The following is a 16,393-nucleotide window of genomic DNA, read 5'->3' as shown; positions in this document are numbered from 1 at the left end:
GTATAAACATTCATACCACTCTTCACCATCATATACACTGAGATTATATTAGATTTCTCACCTTTTTCAAATCAATGCTGCATTCCACAACACCAAATGTTAAAACCAAATAAAAATAAATACTTTCCAAAAGTTTTCACCCCAACCTTTCCTTATCTGCTATTAACCCTCTTTCTTCCTCCCCTCTTAAAGTCAATCAATTTGTACCTTTGCTTAATCTTTGCAAACCGCATAGAACTTCACGGTATTACGGTATATAAGCTGTTATTATTATTATAAAACATGCTCCAGACTCACACCAGACTGAACAAAGCTTTAAAAACAGAAAGCATAAATATTTTCTCCTGTTTGTTTTAAATCTACTAAGTAGCTTCTTCATCACAAGGCCCCTAGCCTTAGTATTTTTGGAAAGAGTAAACAAGCAACTCTCATCTGCTCGCTTCGCTCCACTCCACTCTGTATTTTAGAGACCTCTATCATATCTCCCCTGAGCCATCTCTTTCCCAGGCTGAAGAACCCTAGCCACTTCCCTTTCTTCATAGGGAAGTCGTTCCATCCCTTTTATCTTTTTTTTGCCCTTCTCTGTACTTTTTCTAATTCTGCTATATCTTTTTTGAAATGTAGAGACCAGAATTACACACAGTATTCGAAGTGCTGCCACACCATGGAGCAATACAAAGGCATAGCATTTTCCTCTTTGTTTTCCATTCCTTTCCTGATAATTCTATTTGTTTTCTTCGCTGCCGCCACACACTGATCAGAATATTTCATCATATTCTGAATGATGACACCTAGATCCTTTTCCTGGGCAATGACTTCTAAGGTGGAACTCTGCATCATATATCTATAGTTTGGATTCCTCTTTCCTGTGTGCATCACTTTGCACTTGCTCATATTAAATGTCATCTGTTATTCTGATTCCCAGTCTTGCAAGGTCCTTTTCACAATCCTCTTGTGATTTAACAACTTTGCTGTAGTCAAATAGTAGCAAGGAGATTCCAGCTTTTTTTGGATCAAAGTTAAGGTGTGCAGTCCTCTTTCAACAGGCAGGCCTGGAATCACTCTGACCTACAGTCATGTTGGCCTGTTTGGTTCCTGAGGAAGGGGCTATTGCCCTGAAACCCTGCTGGGTCGAGCCGTGTTGAAAGAGGACTGCACCTTAACTTTGGTCTTTGATCCAAAAAAATCTGGACTCTCCTTGCTACTATTTGACTACAGCACCTTTATTCAGCTAAGTAAGAGGGGCAAGTGACTAATTTTTTTCATTCTCTGTTCAGGTCAGTGGGTTAGGCATTTGGGGCATTGCAGGACAGTGAACTTTTTGTCTTCCACTTTTATATCTATATATATTTATTTATTGCACATTGTTTGCACTTGACTTGCGCTTTAAAGCACACAGGAGCACCCAGATGATGGTGTGCGGCTGGCAGTGAGTGGTAATCTCTGCTCAGTGTTTGCTGGCTTTTCTATTCTAAGCACTAGAGCTGCTCCTTGAGTCACTCTTTAAAGCTTTCAAACTCACGCTGAGGGTGCTCCTTATCTTAAAAATTCAGATTTGAGGTTTATATATTTTTGGTGGAGTCTAGGGAGTTAAAGTTCCTGCAATGTCCTAGCGCACGCCCAACTTATATTTTGGTGTCTTTTAAGGATATTTTGTCTTGGGATTTTTGCTATACCAATTTCAGACTCGCCAGTCTATAATTTCCCATTATATTGGCCACCTTCCTGTCTTCTATACTAGATTTTAAAGATAAATTGCAAATTACTAACAATATAGAAACATAGAAGATGACGGCAGAAAGGGGCTACAGCCCATCAAGTCTGCCCACTCTGCTTACCCACCCCCTGTCTATGCCCTAATGACCCAATTTCCTTATCTTGACCCTCGTAGGGATCCCACATGGGTATCCCATTTATTCTTAAAGTCTGGCACGCTGTCTGCCTCGATCACCTGCACTGGAAGCTTGTTCCAATGATCAACCACTCTCTCTGTGAAGAAATACTTTCTGGTGTCGCCATGAAATTTTCCGCCCCTGAGTTTGAGGGGTTCCCTCTTGTGGCCGAGGGTCCCTTGAGAAAGAAAATATCATCTTCCACTTCGACACGTCCCGTGAGGTACTTAAATGTTTCGATCATGTCTCCCCTCTCCCTACGTTCCTCAAGAGTGTAGAGCTGCAATTTGTTCAGTCTCTCTTCGTACGAGAGATCCTTGAGCCCCGAGATCATCCTGGTGGCCGTCCGTTGAACCGATTCAATTCTGCGCACATCTTTACTGTAATGTGGCCTCCAGAATTGCACACAGTACTCCAGATGAGGTCTCACCATGGCACTGTACAACGGCATTATGACTTCAGGCTTTCGGCTGACGAAACTTCTATTGATACAACCCAATATCTGCCTTGCCTTAGATGAAGCCTTCTCCACTTGATTGGCAGTTTTCATGTCTGCACTGATGATTACTCCTAAATCTCGTTCTGCTGAAGTCCTAGTTAAAGTTTCTCTGTTCAAGAAGTATGTCCTGCATGGATTTCCGCTTCCGAGGTGCATGACCTTACATTTCTTAGCATTGAAGCCTAGCTGCCAGGTTGAGGACCAACTTTCCAATGTAAGCAGGTCCTGCGCCATATAATTCTGTAAACTGCATTCACTTACTATATTACATAGTTTGGCGTCATCGGCGAATAGTGTTATTTTACCTTGAAGCCCTTGAGTCAGATCCCCTATGAATATGTTGAAAAGGAGTGGACCCAGGACCGAGCCCTGTGGCATTCCACTGGTCACCTCCAATGTTTTAGAGAGGATACCATTAACCACCACCCTCTGAAGTCTGCCACTCAGCCAATCATTGACCCATGCAGTTAGTGTCTCTCCTAACCCCATCGATTCCATCTTGCTTAGCAGCCTGCGGTGTGGGACACTGTCAAAAGCTTTACTGAAGTCCAGGTACACGACGTCCAAAGACTCTCCCAAGTCCAACTTTCTTGTTACCCAGTCAAAGTAGCTGATGAGATTGGATTGGCAGGACCTACCTTGGTAAATCCATGCTGACTGGGATCCCGAAGATTCCCTTCATTCAAGATCGTGTCCAATTTGCTTTTAATTAGTGTTTCCATGAGTTTGCACACTATTGATGTGAGACTCACCGGTCTATAATTCGCAGCCTCTGCCCTGCAACCCTTTTTATGCAGAGGAACGACATTAGCTAATTTCCAGTCCAGGGGAACTTTCCCCTTACTTAGGGAGAGATTGAATAGCTCAGCCAACGGTTTCGCCAGGACATCGCTCAATTCTCTGAGCACTCTTGGGTGCAAATTGTCTGGTCCCATGGCTTTGTTCACCTTGAGTCTTGCCAGTTCACTGTAAACTTCACCTGGTGTGAACTCAAAATTCTGAAACGGGTCTTCTGTGCTTTGTGTTGCCTTCAACTGCGGACCGTGTCCCGGTGCCTCACAGGTGAAGACTGAGCAGAAGTATTCATTCAGTAGTTCAGCTTTATCGGAATCTGCTTCCACGTAACTTCCGTCCGATCTTCTAAGGCGTACTATCCCGCCTGTGTTCCTTTTTCCGTCACTAATATACCTGAAGAAGGATTTGTCCCCCTTTTTAATGTTTTTTGCCAGAATTTCTTCCACTCAAAGTTTTGCCTCCCTAACTGCCATTTTGACCGCTGTAGACCTGGTCCTATATTCTACTTTTGCCTCTCTTTTCTCCGTGCGCTTGTAGGAGAGAAATGCTTTTTTCTTCTCCTTAATGAGGTGCGAGATCTCCGGGTTGAACCATTGGGGTTTATTGTTTCTTTGTCGTTTATTTACTGATTTTATGAAACGGCTAGTTGCTTCATGTATGGTTGATTTCAGTGTTAACCACTTAGCTTCTACATCATCGGTCTCCGCTTGGTCCTGCAGCATCTGATGGACGAAATCTCCCATGCGTGCGAAGTCTGCAAGTTCATTTTTCAGCTCTGTCAGTACTTTAGGATATATTACCATTCAGTCCAGGCGATTTTCTACTCTTCAATTTGTTAAATTGCCCTGTTACATCTTCCAATGATAGTTTGTTTCTCTGACTCATCTGCATTGAATACCATTTTTGGTACCAGTATTTCCCCCACTTCTTCCCTGGTAAAGACTGAAGCAAAGAATTCATTTAATCTCTCAGATATGGCCTTGTCTTCCCTGAGTGCCCCTTTTATTCCTTGGCCATCTAGAGGTCCAACTGATTCTTGTCCCATCTTCTTGCTTCTAATATACCTAAATTAGTTTTTACTATGTGTGTTTTGCCTCCAATGCAATCTTCCTTATCAGCGCCTTGCATTTGATTTGTCATTCCTTATGTTGTTTCTTCCTATTTCTTGTCGGATCCTTCTTCCACTCTGAAGGATTTTCTTTTAGCTGTAATAGTTTCCTTTACCTAACTTGTTAACCATGCTTTTACAGAAATTTTCTACATAAATTTTTCTAAATAAAGATGAGACATCTGGCTTTGGTGTCAATTTGCTATCCTTCACTCACAAGGTGGACAAGCCCGAAAGCCTAGCTTTGTGTGCTGTGGCTCATGAAAATGAAGAGATTAAAACTTGAAAGTGAAATAAAGATTAAAAAGTGCAAAAGTGAAATAAAGATGGTGAGAAATTTTGGTAGAGCTTTGTATGTAGGAATCAGAACTTTAGGGACTGGAATGCACATGCATAAATCTTTATACTATATTCTGAGCTTTTGGGGTAAGCTATTCTATCCCAGTGCCATCACCTACTTATGTGCCTGATTCAGTCCTGCTTATTGACAGAGGTTGCTTTCAGCCAGACCTTCCAATTATTTATTCCTCTCTCTCCCTTTTATGTACCACAACCCTCTGTCCCTAAGCATGCTTTGAAATTTAGTCTCAGTAATGGTATCTACCCCTCTGGTATTTGGAGATTCAAGCATCTGTTCTCTGTTTAAAAAATAAAAAAGTATTCTTTCAGCTTTACCTTGTGATGCCTTGTCCTTGAATTTCTTTTACCTATGGAAAATGCCACTATTTTGTAATTTTATAAAAGCTTAAGATGCTGTTGGTGACTGCAGCACTCCTGAAAGGAATCATCCATATCCCAAACAATATCACAAGTTGTCTTATATGCAGTGAATGTGACTTTCAGTTACACAGTCTTCTGACATCATCGGCATCTTATCAGATTCAGGTTATTTTTATTGATATACCACTAAAGGTTTGTGCTATCATAGTGGTTACAACAATAACAACAATGGAGGCTTATTAAGAAAGGAACTACAGTGATACACAGGACAGGCAGGCAAGGAAGATGGAGAAAAATCATAGACTAGGGAGGGGAAAGGATATGGGGAAACTATCACATAATAGCAGGAGTAGAGAAACAAATCCTGTTCTCTGTATCAGTCATCACATAGCTGCTGATGGTGGAGGATTCCAGTGATAGGGAAATTATGCCATAGCTACTAAATAATTTCACTTAAAAACTTGAGCAAATATCAACTGGAATTTATACTGTTGTTATGCAGACAACTCTGAAGATTTCAGAGAAAACACAATTGTAACTTGTAAGTGATTTTTTTTTTCCTTAATTCTCTTTGCAAAATGAACTGGGAATAATATTAAGGAAAATAATTATTTTCTTCATTAACCCCCCCCCCCCCCCTCTTATCAAGCGGCACTAGAGTTTTTTAGCTTGGGCCAGCGAGGTAAGTGCACCAACACTCGAAGAATTCTACAAGCATCGGAGCATATACTATGCCGGTCTGCGCTAAAAACCTCTAGTGCAGCTTGACAAAAGCCAACCTAAATGATTGTAGTTTCCTGGAAGAGCATTTAGTGGCAATGCTTGGTTGATTTAAAACTCACACTGTTGTTCACAGGTTCATTCCAGTCTCAGAAAAAGAAATTGTTTCACAAAATTGTCAGCAAATATAAGCACAGAAAGGAGAAGCCTAATAATGTTCCAGATAAAGGTACCTCTTGCTTTGTGAAATGTGTTTTTCGGGGAGGGGGGCGGTGGTCATAAATATATAATTTACACTGTTTTCAAAGGCTTCCTAACACCATGATTGTGTTCACACGAAGAGTAGATTGGAGAGCAAGTTTTTCATGAAAGTAATTCTGTTCTGGAAAGGGAGTTCTGCTTATTCCACAAATAATCTGCTGGGTTTAATGTGTATGACTGGAGTTTTGAAGCCTTCGCCAGGATTTAAGTTTGAGCACAAATGGATCTTAGCCTTTAGCCATATTTGCAGTATAACAAAGAAGGGGTGTGTGTATGCAGAACTAAACACCAGAATGGAAATGGTTTGTATAGAGTAGCTCCAGGTATGAGTTCCCAGTCATCCTATACATCAGGGGTAGGGAACTCCAGTCCTCGAGAGCCGTATTCCAGTCGAGTTTTCAAGATTTCCCCAATGAATATGCATTGAAAGCAGTGCATGCAAATAGATCTCATGCATATTTACTGGGGAAATCCTGAAAACCTGACTAGAATACAGCTCTCGAGGACCGGAGTTCCCTACCCCCTGCTATACATGATGTGATATGGTCAGCTACCAGAGCTTCTGCACCATTGAACAGGATGTTCAGAGAGAACTATCAAGCCTCCATTTCCTGACAATAAACAACTGAGGTTACTTTAGCTGTTAATGCTGTATATTAATTTCATAATATGCCTTTCACTGATTATACCACTATGTCCCAGAAACAGTTTATAGAAAAATGAAGTCACTTTACAAAAGTAGTAGGCAATATAACTTGTGACTTTTAGAGTTTAACCCTCTTTATTTACACTGTTCTGGAACTGCAAACGTTTGAGAGAGCTTAGCTGTAATTCAGGAACTGATTTTGCCTGCCAGGGCCTCCATATTGCCGAATATCATCTCCTCAAATAATACTTCTAAACTCTGCATTTAGTTCTGGTTTCTTTAAAAGTTGAAACAAGAAGACACGTTGGCAGTGTTTCTCTTGGAAGCATTTCAACATTGTCCTTGTTGAGTGTGCTGATTTGTTTTGGGAGTGGAAGGCGGTGAGGGACATTCCCCAGGTGGATGGCAGGATTGATATGAGTTACCAGGGAAGAGAAAAGTTTTAAATGCGTGGTGGGGTTGTTGTTTTTTTGTCCTGTTGCAGCCATACCTCTAGAAGACAAGCCCACCGTCGAGTCTGCACAGAAAAATGCAAATTCTGTAGCCTCCCAAAGCATTCCAGAGCTGGCAGCCATGCAGGGTCCCCTAGTTGGGAGCCAGAAGAGGAAGGCGAGGAAAACAAAGATCACACATCTTGTTCGCACAGCAGATGGTCGGGTGTCTCCAGCTCGCGGTGTTGTGGGTAAGAGAATGAAACTGTAAAGGAAATATAAAGAGAAATCTTCAACTTGCTCTGATGGGCAGTATAAAAAATGGAATAGAGGGGATTCTTATATTTTGCTTTTATATGCATACCACTGGTAAAGTTGAGTCCTGTGGAGCATATGATTCTTCGAGCCTCCATCTACCCATCCTTCCCAAAGAAAAAAAAGTCCACTTATTATGAATGGAGTAAAAAGGAAAGGGGACGGGATTTTATATACCACCTTCCTTTGAGTACAATCAAAGCAATTATTATATATTTTGTACCTGGAGCAACGGAGGGTTAAATGATTTGCCCATCCAGGAATACCGCCTACAGATTTCTTTAAAAGATAATTTAATTGAGAATTAAAAAATTTTCCCTAACAATATTCCTCCATTGAATAAAATTTATTTCCTTCCAAATAAAAAGATTCCTCAAAAAGATAGGGGAAAAATAATGGAGAAGACAAACAGATTGATTTTGGAAATATCTCTGCTCTCTTGGAACAAACTTTGTCTGCAGATACTGAAAGAGCCACTCTCTTAGTGTCTTTCGTTTTTGAGCAAGATCTAAATATGATTTTAAAATTATATTTCAAAGACTTTGGATATACCTAGATGTTTTGAAAGTTACTCAAGAGAGAAGAAAAGATTTTCTTTCCTTACGACAAGAGACTCTTAAATGATTTGCCCATAGTCCCAAGCAGCGGGAATAGAGACAGTTCCTCTGATTCTCAGACCACTGGACTAGCCATTAGGCTACTCCTCCACTATGCGAGCTTAGCCAGACAGTGCAGTATTACGGTACCAGCACTCCACATAGGACCCTTTTTTAGTAATGCAGCTACAAGCCATCCCATGTTATGCTTTTCTCTCAGAAGACAATGTAGCTGAATATCCAAATGAATCTGAATGGGCAAACTCATCCACTTTGATTTATCCTTGCTATTTTTATGGACAAGCTTATCTGCACAAATTTAACTGAACAGTAGCTTATATGATACTCTCTAGCTAAATCTGTCAGATTGCCACACCTTTAGCCCTGCCCCTTGTCCCGATAACTGTACAGCTGCTTTATACAGACAGAACTAAATGAACAAGGGTTGGGGTATGTCTTATCATTCCCTCTGTAATTCCCCCACTGAGCACAGTGTATTGATGGGCCTTCTTGTCCAGTTTGTCTGTCTTGACTAATTTGTAAGCTCGTTTGAGCAGGGACTACCTCTGCTGTGTTTTGATATACAGCACTGTGTGTATGTCTAGTAGCATTATAGAAATGATTAGTAGTAGTATGCTTTAAAATTCTAAACTGTATGCAGTGTTTAAAACTTACTAATTGCCTCTTTTAAAAAACCCTCATATTTACATCTGTCAAAACCATAAAATAAAAATATATTTCACCTTCCTAATACGATATCATGTTTTAAGTACCTAAAAAAATCATCTCCCTATGCACTTGTTTCAGTGATCAAGGCTTTCATAACCAAATTATTTTTATCCTGGCACAAGCTTTCAAGTTTCAAGTTTATTTAAAATATTTGATATAATCGCAGTATCCAAATCCAATGCGATTTACAAAATTAAAAATAGAAAAAATAAAAAATTTCCAACAAACAGGACATTAAAGACAATTATGACGTAAAAACACTGATGAAGAGGGGGAGGAATGGATTAAATACCATTCGAAAATAAATAAAAAGGAAGGGTAAGGAAAGGTTGGGGAACGGTACCCACTTAATTTCTACTTAACAGTGTTCATTGTCCAGATAAATTCCAGGAAATGAGATTATGTGATTATGAAAAGGGTCAGTTAAAGGCGTCCTTAAACAGCCAGCTTTTTAGTGGACCTTAAGTAGCCTATTCAAGAAAGTCAATGTTGCTACCAAAAATCTTTGTTCTTCCTTCACTTGAAAGTAACAAAGGGAACTTCCATTGATCAAATCAAAGGTCACATTCTGGAACATTCCATACAATATGCTGTTCTAAGTAGTGGGAATCCATCCTATTCCAAGCTTTGTACAGTAGCATCGGTACTTCAAAAATGACATCATTGCTCAGCTGGAAGCTAATGAGTATCAATGCCAAAGTATTTATATGCATGTCCAGAAAGAGAACATATTCTATACGTGTGTGGGTTCTCTCTTCCTATACAGAAGACAAGCCACTGCACTTCAGTTCACGAAGAACATCGTGCGATGGGGTGACTTCCTGCACAAAGACAGAAAACTGCAAAAGTGGAGTGGTGGGGCAGGCTCACTCTGTGGCGGCGGACATGCCAGCTGTATCTGCATTCTTCAGCCTCACCGCCCTGGCAGAGGTGGCTGCGATGGAAAATGCACACAGGTCAGTATCTGCCCTCCCACTCACCACTCTGCATATATGTCAGAAGGGTGAGCAAATTCTCCTAATTAGGAGTTAATTTATACTGGCAAAGTACCCCCTTTCCCCTTCAAAATCAGGCCCCCTTTCTTGTTTAAAGCACGAGAACATGATGTAGATTTCTGGGAAACATTTCATTCTGCTTACATGGCTGAGGATCTTTGTAGCATCATTCTTAAAGTGTTTAGTTTTGAAAAAGCTTAGGTTTTTGTGGCATTAAGAGATCTTTGTATCCCTTGTAAATATGCCTTTTCCTTGACAGGCATGGGGCAACCTAACCTTTTGCATAGGCTAGCATATGTGTAAATGCACTGGAAAACTAAATCGGGCATGGTCTGCATATTTCCTGACGGTATCTGAGATTTGTAGGTTATAATTCTTTATTGCAATTGGCCAGATACAAGTTGGCATGGATAGGCAGACTATGGTATTTTTCTCTGTTTCTATGTCATTTATTACTCAGTACCAATAGTTCCAAATACTAGAAGTCTCCATTGTTGACTGAAGTACAACCAGACCTGTGTCAGGATTTTGCCTGTGGACACTCGCCAGAGCTTCCTTGGGAATGGACTAGTCAAAAGTAAATCTTAATCCGATACTGTTTACTGTGCAATCTCTTTTTCTTGGCCTTGTTAGTTGTGATGGAAAAAAATTAACTAATAAGCGGTGCATTATATTTTCTGTATCTGTGACTAGTCTGTGACTCCAGCATTTTTTAGTCCTTAGATATGTGTCTAGGAACTGTGACCTTGAGTTTTATGTGGGTTTCTGTATTTCTAGAAATCAACAGAAAATAGTTTGCAAAATGGAGTACCTGCCTACAGGTAAATAGGGACCCAGGAGTAGGGTGGGTGCTTGCAGTGTTAGGCATACATGCACAGGTGCTGGCAAGCAGAGTGGGTACTAGGAATAGCAGTAAGGCATTATGTGGTATCGTATGAAAATATGAAACTAAAATGTATGCATTTGTAAAAAAAAGAAAAAGAAAGAAAATATTGAGTCAATTCTTATTTTGCTGAAATGAGTTGCCCTCTCTTTGATTTGCAGAAGTCCAAGGTCAGCACCTCTACAGCGAGAAGGGCAGCAGAATGAAATGCAGCAGCCTCCAGTGCTCATATCCTGTGCTGACCAGTGAAGCCCTCTGTGCTTGTAAAAACAAACAAACAAAACAAAAACAATTTTGTGCTTTTTACCTAATATCTTAGCCTTGTCTTGACCAAGGAGGAGCTCTAGCTAGCTCTAAGGATGAAAACTATAAACTGCAAATGAGTGCTTGCTGCCCAAATTTCACTTGAAGCCAGAAAATTAGCAGTTTGGGCCAGGTCCACCCATCAGAACAGAGTTGCAATGGTGGGCAGCCTCTCTCCAGTTATGAACAGTTATGGAATGAGGATCCAAGAGGCCTGCTCTCTGTCGAAGGCTTTTATCAATAAACCAGGAGGTTATTTGGACAAAGCCACCTATGGGTCACACAAGCATCTCTTTTACCAACCAGAGAGTGTAATACTAGTTTCGTACAATATCTAGTTATTCTAAAAAAAACAAAATACAAAAAAAAACTAAACAAAAAAAAAAAACTCTAAAAAAATTAAATAACACTTGACGCGCTGCACTAGTTATTAGAAATTTTCAGTTGTTTTTGTACATGGAGATTTAAGTTCTGAGATGGTTTATATAATAGTTTATGCCTACATTTATATTGTAATGGCAGCCAAAATGGCGCTGCCGGTGGGCCATTGTTTCTGGACTAGATGCTCAGGCTCCACGTGGTCCGTCTATACCTGGACTTCCCTTGTCCGGCATTGTGGTGGTGAGGCTCTGCTGGCAGATGACCTAAGAATTCTCCCAGGCCATCTTTGGGGTTCAGTATTAGAGGAGGGGATGAGAGGGCATTCTGGGTATGGAAGCGGAGGAGGGTGACACATACTGTAGCTGCCACAGCAAGAAGAATTATTCCTGTTACTGTAAAATGTGTAAAAGAATATTTTTATTAGTATCCTGTTTAAATGAAAGATGATGTCCACAGAAAACAGGGAAGGTAGCTCAAATGCAAAATGCTGTAGTGTTGCCTTGTTCCAAAGTGTTTGGAAGGACACACAAGCATTGGTGCACCAGGTATTGATGAAATAAGTCAGTAAAAAGGCCCATCTGTTGTGCTTTGAGCTGGTTGATGAACTAACAGAGAAAAATTATTGTGTGAGGATACTGTGACATAAAAAGATTTGATCATTTGTGTATCTAGAACTGGACTTTGGTGTCTGCTGGTTGCTGTCTGTTAGACAGGTGTTAAACACCAGCCAGTTTCTTAGTTTTCTGTTTTAATAAGATCAAATGTAGCACCAGGTGTTGGTGCATTGGTTGGAGTTTTTCAGATGCAGCCAGACCCCCTGCTCTCACCTTGCTTCCTGCATTCTGACGTGCGAGTTCTGTGGCTGGGCAGAGTTGCGGGTACATCAGATGCAATGAATAAAAAGCAAGAGAGAATCCTGGCAGCCCCCAGATCTTGGCAGAACTTACTAGGACAAGAGGAAAAAATTCTCACATCTTAAGAATGCAAAAAAACTAAAACTCAAAATCAATCATTTAATAAGATTATAAAGGACAGAACTGAAGATAACTCGAGGGGAAGGAAGGCATTGTTGATAGCTGTTTTGGTGCCCTCCATTCGCTTTCTACTTCTCTAGAAATGCAGAAGCCATATTTTCTGAGCCCCTGTCATTAGTAAACAATGAATGATAAAGGACATAGTGGATAGTGAAAGGTCACTGGAGCATATTCTAAATTAATTCTCTTCTAGATTTACACCAAACAGGGAAACCAAATCTTTCTGAGCAACCAGCTGTAGAGCTTGAAACACATGAGGGTCCTTTACAGGATCCTCGTATGTTTCAAATAAAAGTTAAAACTACACTTAAAAAACAAAACAAAAAAAAACCATTATTTATTTTTTAAATTTTGGCAGGTGTTGGAATTCTGGTCTGTCTGCCAGCAGAAGTTTTTAAATTTAAAAAAAAAAAACATAATAAGCTGAAATCCCAAAAAAAATCCCCCATGTTGTTGGTGACGCACCTTAAAACAGTGGTACTGACATGCTCCTCTGATCGAAACCTTTATTAGAATAGTTCTATTTTTGCCAGAACTCCCCCACCCCCATTTTTTTTCTAATGAAATTTCAATATTCTTGCTTAAGATATTTCTGTATAACTATGATACCCTTTTTAAGAGAGAGAGAGAAAAATACTTTTTTCTATATAAATTAACTAACTTGATCTGTTTGTTTCTTGTGCCTCAGTGGCTGTTTGTTGCGCTGGTACTGGTTGGTGGTAGAGGATCATATTATGGAATATGACTGTTTCCTGATGTGTGTAGGTTTGCTTAAATTTTTAAGCACTTAGGTTCAAGGAGGGACTCTGTTGAATCCTGCAAACATTTAAAGTCTCTCCAAAGTCTCTGAGGTCTGTGAACAATGCTTCAATTTTATCAGTTGGAACTGTTAAAGTGCACTGAATCTGCTCGGGGTTGAGGGGATTTTCAGGTAACAAAAACTTTGCACAAAGCAGAACTTCAGGCCAATGTTTCCTGTTTTTATGTGAGTAATTTATTTGCCAATTTTCCACCTCTTCCCCTCCCCCCCACACCAATTTCTATACTCCTATTGCTTTAGTAAAGCAGCTGGTGCTAAAAAAAATAAATAAATAAAGGCATGTCCCATGGATGCCTGTGGAGAAGAAAGATTTGTTGCACCTTATGTATTTCAAGAAAACCAAAATCATGATTCTCATTTGCCACTGCTTGATTTGTTTTCTTTTCATTTCCTGACTGTGCTGTGTTAACTAAACTTTGCTGTGCTGGAAAACATATTTATATAGCTGACTTGAGTTTCTGGATTTCAAGATGGAAACGCACATTAGTGCTTGAAGATGATCCTCGACAATTTTTTGTGCATGAGCAAGTCTCTGTCAAAACATTGAGAGGAGTAATGTTCACTGATTTTCTCAAATGTAATTTGCATAATTGATTTTGACAGGGACCATGCCCACTTTTGGGTTGTCAGCCAATCAGAATCAAGGATCCAGACAGTTTATAGAGGCCTGTGGCTTTTCAAAGGCAAACTGTCTGTAGACGTTCCCTTTGAAAATTTGTGTGTCGTGCACAATGCAGGTTGCATCTATGTGTTTGCAGGTGCACCAGAAAGTGTGAGCAGTGATTTAAAAAATACAAATCATTGTGTTCTTTAATACAGTACTTACAACTTAACTCCACCCACCTTTTATGCAAATTACAGTAATTTTGCCTGCATGGGGAACAGGAGCCATTTTCAAAACAAGTTTTTATGGGGAGTAACTATGTATTGATTCATGTTTTGCATATGGCCCCCAGAATGAGCAAATATGTCAAGGCGGAGAAGGAAACGTTTTGATTTTTATTTATTCAGCAAAACTTGATAACGTTTTTCAAATTTTGTGTTAATGTATTTACAGAATTGAATATCACATTTATAGAAAGTTATTGTCAGAAAAAAATGCCATCAGCTTGGCCAAAAAAAAAATCAAATGGTGTGCATAGCATATCAATGATAGATTAAAACCCAAGTCACACACAGCTTCCAGATACGAAAGGAAAAGAAATCTAGAAAATTTACAAAAGGAAAAATAGAAATAAATACAAAAAAGGCCAGGTATTAGCATACACTATATGGATTAGTCTAATCAACCAAAACCAGTTGCTCTGCCCAAGACTTAACAGCCTCTTTTACAAAGCTGCGCTGCACTAACGGCCCCGAAGCCCATAGAGATTTAAAGGGCTTCGGGTCTGTTGCTGCGCGGCGGCTTTGTAAAAGAGGCCATAAGATTTTGGCTTACCAATAAGTCTTATATTATAAAATGAAGCCATCAAAAGCTCCACGTTTTAAAATACTGGATTACTTGAATAGTGAGGCATTCAAAGCGGGTTTCAGAGAAAAAAAAATCAACATGGGAATTAAATGTCCCTGCATATAGCATTAAACCTCTCATTTGATCCAATTTGCACTGAAGACATGAGGTAGGGGTGGAATCCAAGTACTTTCAGATTAAGAAATAAAGCATGTTTGAGGAGGAAAAAAACTCATTTCTGTCTAGTTCATATCTGATTATAGTGCAAAGGAAACTATCAGCATGCATTTTGCTCCCATCTCCTGGGATGGTTAGGGAATTCACACTACAGAATGTTGGCCATCCCTTTTTGGCTCCTTGTAGACAATGAGATCTGTTTCATTGAGAATTCCATGCTTCCTGCAAATTGGGCTTAAGCATTAGCAGCAGCTGACTCTGTCATTTTAGGAAAATCAACAAAACATAATTTGCTCTTGTATATGCGTTCTGATTTTTGTATTTTTCTTTGTAGAATATTAATTCCTATAGTAGACATAGTTTTTGCTCCTAAAAGGAAAAAATTGCCCCTCCAGAATCCCCCCCCCACCCCCGAGTTCATTCTTTAGTAGTAGACTCTAGAATCTCAACAATTTTAGAATGCAAAATGTTCCATGTTTCTCATGATCTAAAATAAGGTATGCTAAATGGGTGATTGTTTTTCAAATTTCATTGAAAGTTGGGGGTGAAGGGGTGACTTCATTACCATTTCCACTCCTCTTTGTTGTCAAGAAACTGAACTATTTAGCGTCCAATTTCATCTTTTATAGCAACAAAATTAGACTCCCTGACACGGTGACAAAATTCATCATCGTTCCCGTCCCTGTGGATAATCGCAGGAAACACGCCTGTGTCATTTTTAGTCTCTGTCTCAATCTCAGTCCTTCTATACCAGCGTTCTTCAATTTAAGGCTTGAGGGTCAGTGGCTGTGCCCATTAATACTTTGATTCTACCCTCTCTCCTTAAAGAATGACATGGAGATGGTTTCCCGTGGGGACGGGAACAGTGATGAATTTTGTCACCATGTCATTCTCTGTCCCAGCGAAAGATGGTCCTCTTTCATGGTGCTCTGCTCCCTGAGCATTCCAACTTCCTCTGCACCAGGGGTGAACAATCGCAGCCCTTGAGGGCCACAACCCAGTTGGGTTTTCAAGATTTCCTTAATAGACATGAGATCTATTTGATTTGCATGTACTGCTTCCATTGTACACAAGCTTATGCCTATTCATTATTGAAAACCTGACTGGGTTATGGCCCTCAAGGACTGTAGTTGCCCACTTCTGCAATGCATCATAGTCCCACAGGAGAGTCCTGCTGCTTTTGAGAATCCAGGGCTTGAAGGACCTCACCTGTCTAAAGCATTTGCCTGCTGGTGATGCATTGGTATCTGGGAGGGACATAAAACACCTTTGGGTGTGCCAATCAGCTACATTGGTGGAGAGCTTAGTCGCAGGGCATAAAACTCTATCATATGCTGGATGAAGACATTCTCTTCAGTACTTTTTATTTTTATTTTTTTTACATTTTCATGTGTAATAACGAGGTTGCAGTACTGAGGCATGATGGTATTTAGAACAAAAAAAGTCAAAATACATTGTAGTACTATAATTGATCCGTATCTCTCAAATTTAAATTAATATTAAAGGGGAAAATCAAGCTGTCATTTAAGTACATAGTGCCTTGTAGTTCTGTGATAGGATATCAGGGTATCACTGTAAATAGGTAGAGAAGTACATTGGAATGGAATGTGACATTAGGCATACCTGTCCCCGAAAGAG

General features: G+C 39.9%; 1 protein-coding gene across 6 annotated transcripts in view; it reads left to right on the top strand.

Moving 5' to 3' along the window:
* Positions 1-12,973, top strand: part of BBX (BBX high mobility group box domain containing) — a 198,788-nt gene extending 185,815 nt beyond the window's left edge. For all 6 annotated transcript variants that reach the window (XM_033941025.1, XM_033941029.1, XM_033941030.1 and 3 more), the window contains 4 exons: positions 5,871-5,963; positions 7,126-7,323; positions 9,479-9,668; positions 10,752-12,973. In XM_033941025.1, the coding sequence (XP_033796916.1) occupies positions 5,871-5,963; positions 7,126-7,323; positions 9,479-9,668; positions 10,752-10,839 (569 nt within the window). In that variant the 3' untranslated portion in view covers positions 10,840-12,973. The remainder of the gene's footprint in view (positions 1-5,870; positions 5,964-7,125; positions 7,324-9,478; positions 9,669-10,751) is intronic.
* The last annotated feature ends 3,420 nt before the right edge of the window (positions 12,974-16,393 follow it).

The sequence above is a fragment of the Geotrypetes seraphini genome, chromosome 4 (genome assembly GCF_902459505.1).
Source record: "Geotrypetes seraphini chromosome 4, aGeoSer1.1, whole genome shotgun sequence".
NCBI classification, from domain to species: domain Eukaryota; kingdom Metazoa; phylum Chordata; class Amphibia; order Gymnophiona; family Dermophiidae; genus Geotrypetes; species Geotrypetes seraphini.
The sequence above is the reverse complement of the archived record's forward strand: the minus strand, read 5'-3'. Positions and strand labels throughout refer to the sequence as shown.